The sequence below is a fragment of the Schistocerca nitens genome, chromosome 7 (assembly GCF_023898315.1).
Source record: "Schistocerca nitens isolate TAMUIC-IGC-003100 chromosome 7, iqSchNite1.1, whole genome shotgun sequence".
Taxonomy (NCBI): Eukaryota; Metazoa; Arthropoda; class Insecta; order Orthoptera; family Acrididae; genus Schistocerca; species Schistocerca nitens.
This window is the reverse complement of record NC_064620.1, coordinates 217,705,717-217,720,807: the sequence shown is the minus strand read 5'-3', so window position 1 is coordinate 217,720,807 and position 15,091 is coordinate 217,705,717. Positions and strand designations below refer to the sequence as shown.

General features: G+C 37.6%; 1 protein-coding gene across 5 annotated transcripts in view; it reads right to left on the bottom strand.

The window, feature by feature from the left end:
• The window catches only part of LOC126195432 (uncharacterized), a 455,740-nt gene that overhangs the window by 47,949 nt on the left and 392,700 nt on the right, over positions 1-15,091 (bottom strand). For 3 of the 5 annotated variants that reach the window (XM_049934050.1, XM_049934045.1, XM_049934048.1), the window contains one exon: positions 9,686-10,455. The exons of 1 other annotated variant lie outside the window; for it this stretch is intronic. In XM_049934050.1, the coding sequence (XP_049790007.1) occupies positions 10,290-10,455 (166 nt within the window). In that variant the 3' untranslated portion in view covers positions 9,686-10,289. Of the gene's footprint in view, positions 1-9,685; positions 10,456-15,091 lie in introns of those variants that run through there. One more of the 5 variants, XM_049934046.1, reaches the window with a different exon arrangement.

Here is a 15,091-nt window from a genome sequence, read left to right as displayed (position 1 = left end):
TCATAGTGTCATCAATATGTGTTCTTTGAGCCCTTTTCAACACACAGTCACCATCAGCATGTCTGAAAACATCTGCACACTTACACATGGCACCATACTCCAACATGCACCTACACACCTCTGCGTATGTGGGACTGCTGCCAGCGCCACCGTGCAATGACCGCAGGTCAAATGCACTGCATGGTCATACCCCGAGGTGATTGAAACCTGCAGACCATCCACCAGAGTGTTGTTTCACCAAGTATCAGCATTATCCTTAATTTATGAGCATGAGTGTAGTTCAGAGGGCTGACAAAGAATTGATAATTGTTGCAGGGACTGAGTTGATACTGAATGTAAATAAATGTAACACATTGCACATAAAAACAACAATAAATCCATTGCTGTTCAATTATGCTATTGGTGAAACATCACTGGAATGAATAACAGCCAATAATTACTTTTGTGTAACCATCCGCAGTAACCCACAGATGATTGACCACATAAAACTAAGAGTGGAAAAAGCAGATGCCAGGCTAAGATATATTGGAAGAAGCCTAAAGACATGTAATTCATCCACAAAAGAAATGTCTTACAAAACACTTGTTTGACTGTTTCATGAGTATTGTTCATCAGTAGTGGAATATTAGCAAGCAGGATTAACAGAAAAGATAGCGAAGATCCAACAAAAAGTGGCTCATTTTGCCATCGGAAAGCAAGACCATAATGGAGATGCTGAACAAACTTAAGCAGCATATGGTACAACAGAGGTGTTGTGTAACATGGAGAAGTCTTGAAATTCTGAGAATGTACTTTTGAAGGAGAGTTGGGCAATATGTTATTTCCTCCCACATATATATCATGAATTAACTACACGAAAATTAAAGTCATTAGAGTGCACGTGGAAGTTTATTGACAGTCTTTCATCCCATGGGCCATTCGCAGCTGGAACAGGGAAGATGGAAAATGATACTGATAGCAGAGGTATCTTCCACCAATCACTGTAAGGTGACTTGCTTAGTCGAATTGCTGACATGGATCTCTCCACTGCACACTGATCGTCTATCAGTTTTTGAACAGTTTTCTTATTGAAAAGGTCTTGTCTTATTGTGATAAATCAAAACCTGGTAATACACATTCATAGCTGCAAACTTTTCTTTTCAGACACTCATAAAGTTTGGTCTTGAAAACCCTATGTAGCATACCAAAAGTGCTTCAAGTCAGTTTTTACTCTAATTTCTTTTCCCGCTCAACCATTCCTTTCTTCAAGTATGATAAAAATCATAGAATGATTCTGTTTTATGACTTCATTATTCATTTGTACTACTTTCATTTTAATATATTGTTTAAATTATTTAATTGGATAGATAAAAAAATCTACTCATGAAGCTGCGGCAGAACACACACAAAAAAGACACTTGTAATTGGCAAGCTTTTGAAGCCAGTGGCTAATTTTCAGGCAGAAGGGTTGAAGGGGAAGTAAGAGGGGTGAAGGAAAAGGAATGGAGAGGTCTAGGAAAATGGTTAGATTTCGGGAAAGTCACCCAGGACCGTGGGCCAGGGGAGGCTTATCATACAGGATGAGAAGGAAAGACTGATTGTTGGGGACTGCATCAGACGAGATTTGATAACCTGAGAGCTTAAAGGTGGAAGACAGGTAATATGCAGACAGAGATTACTGCTTAAGCATCATGCATGAGTCAGTGAGAGTGTAAAGCTAAGTGCATTGTACGTAACACAGGTGGGAGAGGGGCTGTGAAAAATGGACTGGAAAGACAGTGAAAGATGTAGACAACTAAAATGGAGTGAAGCAAAGAGTAGTTACAGTGAAGAAATGCCAAGACGGTAGAAATTAATGTAAATTAAGGCCAGGTTGGTGGTGAGAACCAAGGACATGTTGTAGTGCTATTTCCCACCTGCAGAGTTCTAAGAAAACAGTGTCTGGGGTAAGAATCCAAATGGTGTGTGTGTGTGTGTGTGTGTGTGTGTGTGTGTGTGTGTGTGGTGAAACAGGCGCTGAGATCACAAATGTCACGTTGCAGAATGGGATTACTTCAGTTTTAACCATAAAATTTTTTGTCTGTTTGCTTATCAGTTATTGGGACTCTTCTCTATTAGTACAGACATACTTATATATTCCGTGTTTTCCAGGAATACCAAAAAGCTACCTTCATTAAACTGTTTTGACACACCATACCATTTAATATTATTCCACATGAAATTAATAACTAGCATTATCATGGTGCACGCAAAAATAACAAAATTTTAGCATAGTCTTCTAAACAGGGTTATGGGAGCAATCCACATCTACACTGATGGATCCAAAATGCTGACTCTTGGAAGTGTATTCTGCATTCCAATCTTGTAGAAAATTAGCTTATTCAAATTAATAACAGAGGTTACAATCACAACTGCACTACATTTATGTTTCAGTAGTCATACTCACTACTTGGTACCTCCTCTAAACATTCTGAAACAAGTTGCCGGAAGGATTGACAATCCAATTGCACAGAGAATCAAGGGAGTGCCACTATTGATAAAGAAAGATGATAATCTTCAGTTCGGTGAAATCAAATAGTTGGATTATTGATAAAGCAATTGTTAGCTACCTACTGAAAGAAGCTGCCCCGCTAAGGGTGACAACTTGCTCTAAAATACCAAGTATGGATTACAGATGTGCATTACTTAGAGGCAAAGTAGAAGACTGGCAATGATAATAGAAGCAGCAGCAAGAAACAAAGGCAACAAACATGTAGTAATTTGCCTAATAGTTCCTCAGTCCTCAAAATCCCATCTACACTCTGTATGTAAGTGCCTTCGAATTGTTCCGTGTTAGACTTTGCAAACATCTGGACAAGCAGTATACCATGGAGACTGCTGTTTGTTCTTGTGGAGAAGACTTTTATTTGTGTGTCCCAAACAAGCAAAATTACAGCAGACCTCTTAAATCAGTTTGTGTAGTGTGGTCATTTGCTGCCAAACTGTATGACAGCTTTGTTGCCAATGCAGTATCACAGAACTCACTGACACACTATTTATGTATATTGTCACTGCAAATTTTCATACCTAACACCAAAACAATGCAGCCCATAAGTAGAAAATACAAAAACAGTAATTATTTGTAATGATCAAAACAAGTTGTAAATTGTAGAAACAAACTGGTTGCATTGTGCACGCTAAATCAGAAAATAAAAATAATAATTAAAAAGACAATTTGGAAAGAAAACTGACAACTTCTTTTTCTAGACTTTTTTATTTTTTTAATATTGATTTCACAAGAAATATTTCATTAACCATAACAATACACAAATATTCTGCAGCTAAATCAATTCTACATACACAATTTTCCTCCAATGCATTTATTAAGCAAATAGGATTAACACAAATCATGTTGTTGGTCTTATATATCAACAAAAATAATCAATTTTTGAAAATAAACTATAATTGGATATATAGAAAAATCTACTCACCAAGTGGTGGCAGGAGAACACACAGATAAAGGTATTTAAATTTGCAAGCTTTTTGAGCCACTGGCTGTTTTTAGCAGGTGAGCTGAAGGAGAAGGAAGAGAGGTAAGGAGTGGCGAGGTTTAGGAAATTGGAAGATTTTAGAAAATTCACTCAGAACCCCAGGTCAGGGAAGACTTCAGGATGGGATGAGAAGGAAAGATTTTCTTTTCTGCCTTTCCTTCCCATCTCGTGTGACCCAACTCGGGGTGACTTTTCTGGACTCTCCCAATTTCCTAAATCTCACCAGTCCTTTTCCTTCACCCCTCTGCCTTCCCCCTCAACCCTTCTGCCAGAAGAAGGAGCCACTGGCCCCAAAAGCTTGCAAATTTAAATACCTTTATATGTGTGTTCTTCTGTCACTGCTTGGTGAATAGAGTTTTTAATCATCCAATTATATTATATTATGTTGCTGGATTTGATAAATGAGCATTGATACCTGTTTGTACTAAAAGTAATTTGTAGATAACACAGATTACTGGGCTTGGCTGTAAATCTCTTATTATTGAGCAGCTAAAGCTAATTTTATTTTTGTTTCATTACAAAACAGCCACTGAAAAGCTGTGACTGGGAAAAATAGTTTTGGTCAACATCCAGTCACTTGATACACTTCTGCAAGTTGGTGCCCACTGCCATTTAATGTAATGAACGCAATTGCACTCTTACAAACTGATTAAATATGTTACCCTTGCTTATGTGCTGGGCTGGTGCAAAAGTCTTAATCTGAGAGAGGCGAGCCCTGGTTTACTTATCCATAAGTAGCTCACTTAACTAAACAACAATGGGGTTAAGAAACCTTTTAATATATAGCAGACCTTTAAATCTGGGCAATAACTTCTTAGTCATCTTCTCCAAGTCCATGCTGACACCCAGAAAATTCCTAATAAAGCCCTTGTCACCAACTTGGCAAGTGTTCAGCTGGCACTCCATATTATAGCACATGACTTCCCTCTTAGGAGCCTATTGAATAATTTTTTTCAGCCAGTCCCCATTGTGCACCCACCCTCTTTCTTTCCATGCAAGAGGTCATCAGTAGACCATAAATTATGCAGTAGATTTGCTATACAGCAGCCCAGGAGCAAACTTGGGGGTGTGTCCTGATGACTTTCATGACATGCAGTGTTAAACACCACTGTTAGCTACGGGAGTGAGTGATCCCATCCACTTTGGTTTCTACTGTGATAGGCTACCAGGGCCAACACTCCACATAAGATGGAGCAGGATAGTAAGGTGTTGTTCCTATGTGATGGCCCCCATGCCCATGCAAAATTGCTTTGAACTTTGTGTATTAAATGAGGTCACATTATCAGTTGCTATAGACTGCAGAGGCCTAAAGGTACCACAGATGCCTTGCAACTGGATCACTACTTGAGCTGTCACCACGCCGCTGGATAATAATCCAACACATCACTTAAATGCATCAGCACAAGCCAAAATAAACCTGTGCCCTTCCTTCACTCAAGGCAACAGGTGCACAAAATTGATATACATTCTCTGAAAGGCCCTTCTACTGGCTTGGATGCTAAATGTCCTATCCTACTATTCTGGTCTAGTTTATTGACAGCATATGCCTCACAATGAGCTACTCTTTTATGAATGTCATTATCCATCCCTGGCCATATGAACTGCTGTCTTCTTACCTATATATCTTATACACTCTTAAATGTCCTCCCACAGGAGATTCATGGAGTTACCAGAACAGCAATGGAACTAGTTCCTTGGATGCCACTTCCACATGACTTACAGCATACAACCTTCTCTCTCAACAGATATGTTTTTATAGTTTCGCCTTTTTGAAGTGTCCCCTTAATTTCACAAATGCATTCCTCTTGATCCTGGAATTCCTTGATGTCATGAAATAAGCTAGGAACATGAGTCAGATTCAAAGTCACTATTGGACCCGAACTACAATCTTCCACCAGCTAATTGTCTTCTTGGTTATTCTTATACCTCTCAAATACGTGACTCAGCTCATCTCTGACCACATTTTCGGACCTCAGATTTAAAGATCAAAATTTTCGTTTCCCACCTGGCAATGTAATTGGTTTTCCATAGCCTAGCTAACACCCAGATGAGTGCTTGGTTTCCGGGATGAACTTTCAATGTTCAATATAATATCCACTTGAGGCAACTGCCTTTTTACCCCTCATTGTTCCTACAAGAAAACCACTCGTATCCCTAGGGCTGATGTATCATCAGAAGAAAGAATTTCACAATGAAGTCCAATATTGCTAATAATAAGAGTGACTCCATTGCTTGCTTCAATGTCAAAGAAATGCTTCCCGGGAAGGCCCCCAAAGAAATTTACATCCTTCTTGACATAACTCCTTAAGGGGCTAGACGAAATGTATTTGCAGTCTGAATACAAACAACCATCTTCCATCTAAGGGAATGACAACAGTTAAAATCTGTGAAAGACTGGGACTTGAACCTGGATTTCCTGTCAGAAGCTTTCCACCAGGTAGTCACTGCGATTCATAGCAACAGTGGTGGAGGCTTTGTCTGCAGGTAGGATGATTACATCAGGATCTGTTTTGAGGCTGTGTATGGCTGTCCTTTCTGCTGCTGAAAGGTTGGTGTTCTTAGGAAGGCACCTGGGGAAGGATAGTGAGGCCAAGTTGAAGGCAAGGAATTCCTGGAATGTGACCAAGGGTGGATAGTAGGGAGAGGAGGGGAGAAGAATCACAGTTGGATGGTGGTTTGAATTGGGAGAGGCAGAGTTTAATGTTGGGATTAGGTTGTCTTTAGTTGGAGTGATTGGTGACAAAGAAGTGTTGAAGGGAGCAGGAGAAGGAGGGAGGTCTTTGACAAGTCCACTTTAGATATGTCACATGCTTAACTGTCACCAAATAATTTCACCTTCTTCTTCTGTAGCCATTTTCCCACTGTTATGCTGAAAAGATATTATTGTGCATTTAGCTGTGTGTGCCTTTGGAAAGTCATCATTATACATGTCTTGAAGGGCATCAACATTACTGCATGAAGCTTTTGTAGTTTCCTAGTGATTACAACTATCTGTTTTGCTTAGACAATTTTTTTTTATTATGGTCTTCTAGTGATGGAGAGATTTATACTTTCTTTCCCAAGAATGTGCACTTACCCTTCAGAGCAGTATGTGTTTCATTTAGAAAAAATATATCACTTTGAAGTACTCTGATTATTTAGTCCTTTTCTTTGATATGTCTCTAAATTTGCTTTCATAGGTATCACTTGCACACACGAGATACAATAATCAGTTATAAATTTTATGCCTACTTTGTAACATTTATCTAGGAGCCAACTGTGACAGTTGCTACACTGAATACCTTTTATCACTTTCTTGTCACATCTCCTGTAGTTGTTTATTGATTGGTGCATTTTTCACTTGCGACTTTTCCACAGGTCACCAGCCTGCAATGTCTGCAATATTTTGTGTTTTGTGACATCAAATTCATATGATAAATGTAGGAGGAACTCGACAGCTTTTTTGTCAAGAGCATTTACGCTGGAATATATGACCACCTATATAGCACTCATCATGGATTTATACTTCCTACAAACATGCCAAGCATCAGAGCAGATTTGGGACCTTACAAGAAAATCAGACAATGTAGATATATAATGTTCTCTGTTACTTTTCTCCCCTTTCTTAGAGAGTGGAATATTTCACCTACCTTCAGACATTTAGGAAAAGTAGTACCTGCCATAAAAGACATAGACATATGAACGGTGGTGGTGGTAGGGGGAGGGTGGTGGGGATGGAGAATGCTCAGGAAGCAAAGGCAGTTGCACTCACGGTACAAGAAAGATCAGGAGAATGAGGACAGGCAAAAGTTTGTAGAGATTCGTGCTGCTGTAAAAAGAGCAATGCGTGAAGCATTCAACCACTACCACCGTCATACCTTAGCAAAAAATCTTGCTGAAAACCCAAGGAAATTCTGGTCTTACGTAAAATCAGTAAACGGGTCGAAGGCTTCCATCCAGTCACTCACTGATCGGTCTGGCCTGGCAACGGAAGACAACAAAACGAAAGCTGAAATTTTAAATTTAGCATTTGAGAAATCTTTCACGCAGGAGGATTGTACAAACACACCGCTGTTTGAGTCTCGTACAGATTTCCTTATGGAGGACATAGTGATAGACATCCCTGGGGTTGTGAAGCAGCTGAATGGGTTGAAAATAAATAAATCGCCAGGTCCTGATGGGATTCCAATTTGGTTTTACAGAGAGTACTCTACTGCATTGGCTCCCTACTTAGCTTGCATTTATCGCGTATCTCTTGCCCAACGTAAAGTCCCGAGCGACTGGAAAAAAGCCCAGGTGATGCCTGTATATAAGAAGGGTAGAAGGGTGGATCCTCAAAATTACAGACCAATATCTTTAACATCAGTTTGTTGCAGGATTCTCGAACATATTCTCAGTTTGAATATAATGAATTTCCTTGAGACAGAGAAGTTGCTGTCCATGCATCAGCACGGCTTTAGAAAGCATCGCTCCTGCGAAACGCAACTCGCCCTTTTTTCACATGATATCTTGCGAACCATGGATGAAGGGTATCAGATGGATGCCATATTCCTTGACTTCCGGAAAGCGTTTGACTCGGTGCCCCACTGCAGACTCGTAACTAACTTTTTTTTAAAAAAGTGCAGCACATTTATTTACTGGGATGCAGACAATGTGGATGAAATCATTTTATGTGACAAGTTTGTAATTTAGTTAGTGAAATAGCTACAATGAATTACATTAAAAGTCTAATAAACTATAAAATTTTGTTCTGTTTACAAAATGAGTACTTTAGGTTTCATTAATGTGATGTCAGATATATAACTCAATTGTAAATAAATGTGTATGTCATGAATTAAACACCTACAATATTATAACAAAACAAATATTTACAAATGATAAGTGGAAAACCAGTTATAAATTGCAACAGTTAATGGACAAAACTCTACAGCTGACAGGTAGAAATCAGAGTTCAAATGGAAGTACATGAAAAGTAGATGCTAACGATCGTGTGTGTATGTGCTGTGAGGGCTTCTGCCATCTTGAAGTATACTTTTGCTGTATACCAGACATAACCTCCACATCTTTCAGCTGTTCTTCCTGTAAAGCTACTTCTACTATGAATAAGAACAGGCTACGTACTCTGTATACAATCTGGTTTATTGACCAGAGAACAACTCAAACTCAATTTACAACTTAGTTGTTTCACAAGAACACCTCGTCTGAAAGATTTCTCTCATTAGATACTTCTCTTTTCTTTGCTCTACATTTTAGATTTATATTGACAAAAATCCAGGATCTTCACCAGGGAGCAGTTCCACTGTGCAATGCACAGTGCTGCAGACCCTGAGCATCTACTTGTGATGACTAAAACTCATTTAAAAGGTGTCTTACATCACTGTATGACACCCCAGGAGCACCTGAGACATAAAAATCCAACCCCAACAAACCCAGAATCACCTCAACTAATGATAATAATGCTGCTTAAACTTTGCTGACTGCCAATTACGAAAGATTACTCAGTTATACTAACTGCTAAGGGTACAGGTGTTTTGTGAAACATCTGAAATATTAACCAATGTATCTGTACCCTTAGCATATAATTATTATTTCCATAATACATAATATCTGAAACACCAAGAAAAGTTAAGGATTCATCTCTTCTTCACATCTTGAGTTGAGACACGTATGGTTTTAGAAAATAGTGATTCATGGAGCATGGGGCCAAAATAATGCACAAACTACACTTAGTAGTTACTGAGGGCCAAGAGTGGAACTTTCATTATGGTCCCACAGTACAGACTATCCAAATGACACAAGATCTTCTAGTTATTACAAACCAATTTTTAAAGTAACTTCTTCAGATTATGGAACCTTCCAATACCTCTTTATTTTTCAGCTGTTGTCATTCATGTTGTTCCACAATTACATGGTGCATTAGCACTCTGACAAGTTTCTGTACTATTCAGAGTTGGTCCAACACATAACAATTAGCCTATGAAAATTGATCTTCCTATAAATGTCACAAAAAAGTACAAAATACAATCTAGTTTTTATTTCTGTGTCATAAAATTGATGTAACATCATTCATAACAGATCCCATACCATTTGATTAATTATGTGAAGCTTGTGACTTGGTATATTTTGGGAAAATAGTTAATTTATTTTCATAATCACAAAAAACATCTTTTGTTTTTACCATATCTCTAAAATAAAATTTTTTGTTTCACAAAAAATATAACTTTATTCAAATCTGTTTTTATTCTCAAAAGTGGAAATGACCTTGTAGTTAATTTGGCTTACAGAATGTTCTGGATGTTTCTAGAAGGAATTGTAATTTATTCACACCATAAAATTCACACCAAAGGCATTCATTACAGGTATTCCACCAGCTCAGTTGATCACTTCAGGGCAGTCTCTGCTTGTAAGCTCTTAGAACAATAAGATACTGTGCATTTACACTTTGATCATTATGACCTAGTGGAGATAAAAATGTCTCTGTGTTAAATGAAAATGTTATTTGGAAGAGTGCGCTAACACCAAAAAGTATCAATACCAATAATCCGGAATTAACTTCAGTTTTAACAGAGAGACCACCCTGAACCATATTTAATTTCAGCAAGGAAGCTACTCTTGGACACTGATGCCATCTTCAGTCAAGCAATAATGTATTATGTTACATTAGAACAACATCATATATGTTGTAAAATTAGTGGATAACCCTAGATTACATTAAGACTTTAACATAAATACAAAATATCTAAGGGGGCTTTATACAATTAACTGATGTGTTACCACCATTTGTCTCCCAGCAAAGGAAAGTTACTGAGCACCAGATATGGAATACTCTTTGGATGAAGCTATGCTGTTGACTTCCTGTCGTCCTGTTATCTCCTGTAGTATCACGAACAGGCTGTCCACTTCAGGAACATTCGTCAGCAGCTCCTGACTATGGGTGACATCATCAGCATCTGGTGGGTATATCTCCCTGCAATACAAAGATATTAATGTTGTGTGACATAAGAAACCAACACACGTTCAACCATAGATCAGCTAAGAAACAGAAACTGTACCTGTTTGTGAAAATTAAAAGGTGAGAAGGTGGGCAATTATTGCAACAGACCATTGCAAATTACTCACAGAGCAGAATTTTTGTGTCTGACACAGGAAGAAGTAAAGGGGAGTTGAGTAATTGTGCGCAGTGAGTAATCGTATTCATTCAATATTTGAAATCTGCACTAACCATGATGATGTCTGACTACTGCTGCCCTTTTCTGATTCTTACAGTAATAACAGGAAGAGAAGACAGGCACCATTTGCACTGTGCAGTGTGCGAGTGCAGAGCAAATAAAACAGGGCAGTTTCTTGTTATTTTCAACAGACAGAAAGTAAGAAGGTAAGCCTACTATTATAACAGATTTATTTTTATCTGAATGTGATATTAACACATCTAATTCATTGAATCACTGTATACATTTGCTTTCTAAATCCAATATACCCAGTTTAATATAGAGAATCTGCTTGTGTTATTGTGTATTGGGAGACTAAGTTAACAGTGTGCTGAAAGAGAATATGATTCCTCAGTTTTAACTAAATTAAAGAATATGGTGATATTTGTACACTGTTTTCCAATTTACATAAACAGTGGGCTACATTAACTGATGTTATTGTGGAAAGTTCTTAATTAGAGAAATGTGATATTAACCTATCTGCTTCAAGCAAGGACCCAGTAACTTATTTATTTGATATGAGTTATAGAACAGATTATAATTGAACAGATACTTTAATTTCTTCCAACCTGTCTATTGTCAGATATTTTTTCTTCTTTTCAAATGCTAAGAAATCATAAACAAATCACTGCAATTAGAAATGATGGAAGAAAAACAGAGGATGTTGGGAGAGCCTGTAACATCCAGAATCAACTCCAAGAAAACAGTTAGTGTGGACTTGACCTGTTTCACCTTGTCCTACTCATGTAGTTAGGTTAGACAGCAAATTGAATTGTTTGATGCCACAACTGTTATTTCAATCATGACATGTAACCACCTAGATTCCAATTAACAGTATAATTATAGTGTAAATAGAAGTATGTGCGAGTGTTAAGTAATGTATATAATCTTGAAACAGCACTGCATCAAGTCTGTGGAACTCAGTTAATTGGTAGGAACATCTGAAATTGGCACATTCAGTCATAATTAGCAGATCATAAAATCATGTTTTTATTAGTTGTTCATTTTCAATTGTTAGCCAAAATAACTCGGACAAAGTTTACTTACCTTATGTATGATCTACATATGCAATGATATTCACTAATTTTTGGAATTATTATGAAATTTTATGAGTGATTGTCAATCGGAAAAGTATAAACAAATGAGTGAAACCTATTTTCTGCGTAAATGCCAGAACTTCTGGTAACACTGATAAGAAGGTCTGTTTAGTCAAGCACCTAAAATATGGTAGGAATCCTGTACTTAATTTATTTATTGTGTAATTAACAAAACTGTAAAAAGCATTGTTTGTGTTCCATATTTGATGTAAATTTCTTTGATAACTTCTTTTTCAGTCTGAATTGTGTGTATTGATCAAATGAAAGCAATTGTAATATTTCTACCTGTGTGTTAAATTAACAAGATGTGATGATTTTTAAGCATAACTCATAAAATCAACACTATCAACAATGCTCCAATTGTCATGAAAGGTATATAAGCTATCGAGTTATGAGAGATGGGGCTCATTGTTGTTCTGACTTCCACGACAAGTATCATTCAATGTATCCTGAAATTATTTTACACTTTATGCTTTATAAACTTAAAATGTGAATCCACTTCTCGACAAGATCTCCAGGACAAAGAGCAGATCTCAAGTTAAGTACTATTCATTACTGAGTTGCACCACTCACACAGGCTGTTTTATTTCATTGAGCACATTACTTTGCAAGGTGAAGGGCCAGAGAATCATGCACAGTTGCATATTTGTGATATAATTGCAGTTAAACATTAGTGTACTGTTTTCTATATTTAAATTGATGTGGTATAGTAAGAGCAGAGAAACTACAGACACTGTACATAAAGTTCGTTTTAGGTTACTTGATATATATGTGTTAAAATAATGATTTTCACCTAAGTGCACACTATTCTCACACTTTCCCTTACTTCAAATAGGCAAGTGATTCAAAGAGGATGAAAAGAATCACATATGAGATCTAATGCCTCAGTTGTGTCTGCCCTTCCAGTGTTGGCAGAGTGCAGTCATTTGGTGAAGCTCACATCATGATCATCCAACGATGCCAGTTAGATGCTGTTTTGCAAGGTAGAGTTCACGGATGCCTTCAAGCAAATTGGAAGCATGCCAAGATCTCAGCAAGAGACTGTGCCATAAGTGTTACATCGAGGTTTAGGCAACAGTTCCAAGACTTCATGGATGTTCTTCATAGGTCAGCGCAAGGTCAATAATGAGTAACAACTACACAACAAGAGAACTATATAGCAGTAGCTGCAAGACAATTATCTGAAAGTCTTCTGCTGCCTCAGGGTTACTAATTTTTCAGTCTGGCAGTGTATGTTTCATTCGTGGCAGTTAAGAAATGGATCTGTTTCTTGTCAAGTCAACAGCAATGTACCGTGAGGTTGCATTCTTCTATTATGAATTCTACATTATCCTGCAAAATTTTGCTCATTGTGGAATCATTTGGATGTAAAGAGAATTAAGGGGAGAGCTACTTTTGTGTTTGGAGGAGTTCCAGTTTGAGGAAGCATTGTGATACAAGAGCATTTGGAGTCTTGCATCTTTGTTCTTGTTTACAGGCCTATTGATGTATAAATGAGGTATTAAAGGAAGAATAGAAGATATGAGTTCAATGTACCACTGACAGTCAAGTTATAAGAGGGGGAACACAAGCTAGGATTGGTTAGGCAATCTGCTGTGTCCTTGTCAAAGGAAGGACAGATTTACAGAAACCAAACAAATATACATTGTGATGCCTCTCCTGGGGTCCACCTTTGTCTACTCAGTTGCCAGAGGTCCAGGAGAAAGCCGTACCTCATGTGGTGAGGGCGTGAGATGCAGATGTTGGAGTCATTCTGCAAACTCGCAGGGGTAGTTGGGCAGATCCCCTCATCTTATTTAAGAATGGACACAATGCAAAGAGCCTGTTTGGCAATGAGAAGCGTGCTGTAAACCGATGAACCCCTGCAGACACAAAAGCATCATGAATGCACCTGTGGAGGTGTCTGAATCTTCTGGTTCACAGCAGCCGTTTTTACCCGCTTTAGAAAGCAAGAATGTGTCAAAAATTCTAGCCCCCTGTAGGCACTGGGAAGTAGTATACACAAAGTGCCAAGAATTCCCACAGGCAGGCAGGTGAAACTAAAGAACGGTGAAAGAACTCAGCCCTCAACCTGTCAGCCTGTTTTTATTTTAAGTAGTTTCCTGGACAGTAAGGTTGTTCTTAAAAATCACAAATGCCAGCAGATTCTGAGACAAAGCACAAACATGAGACTGGTCAGGCCTCATGCAGGAAGAGGAAGAGCTGTTACAAAAAAGTGTTATGTGGCTGCTCTCACAAACACTTAGGAATGCAGAAAAACATCAAAATAATGTATGACCAATGCTGGGAACAGCCTTGACAGTGAAATCAAGAGGAAGATGGCAGTTCCTGAGTCTCACAACTATCCACACAAGATAGAGAGTTTCCACCCTGCACTGGGAAGTATAGTCATGAAACAGCGATCAGTAATTGGGCGGCATTGCATAATTTTCCGGTGGCAATTTCAAGAGGAGGAAAATGTTTGAGGAGTCACTGAGCTGGGAGATGGATGAGGAGTGAAAGAGAGTTGGTAAGACAGCACTGAAATAAGAAGACATTGTGACGAAGCAAGCTGGGATATTTTTACTTACCCTCTTGTTTTGCCATCTGACTCCTTAAATTCATTTTATTTTTATTTTTGGCTAATTACCATTAACATACGTAAGTATAATCTACATTTTCATAAAAGAGAAAGATTGCCCTCATTTTTAAAGAATATAGTGCCAGATCTAAGTTTGTGCTTAGTTTAGTGTCTGTAATTAATTTCCTGATTTATTTTGACTATTCCTAGTTAATATCTTTCATTATAGGGTGAAATTAGTAATTGATCTGTGACTTAAATTCTATTGTTGACCCACAAACAAATATAAATTCTGTACTAATTATAAACATTTGGTAGAAGAACTAATAGCAGTCTTTAAGTACTTATTTGGTTCTATTCGAAAACATATTAGCAAATTGAGCCCTTAATTAATTCCAAAGCAATTGCCAGTTTTATCAAAAGTATTGTTTGTATAACTATATTTGTTAATTTCATCATTTAAACAAATAATTTGGCTTAATCCACATGGTAGAAGAAACTGTTATAAAGAACCAATTTTTCGAGGTATTCAGTTAATTTAATGAGTTATGTTTTAATTGTAATTTCTTTAAATTAAACATCAAACAATGTACAGTTTCAATACATACTGTTGTTATGATATATAAAGGCTGATTTTTGGTCCCGAAACAGTCAGTCCACGACCGATTTTCAGGTGAGAAATCCATGCTGGTTAGGTCAACAACAATGCATCAACTTAACTGTGAAATAATTCTAAGA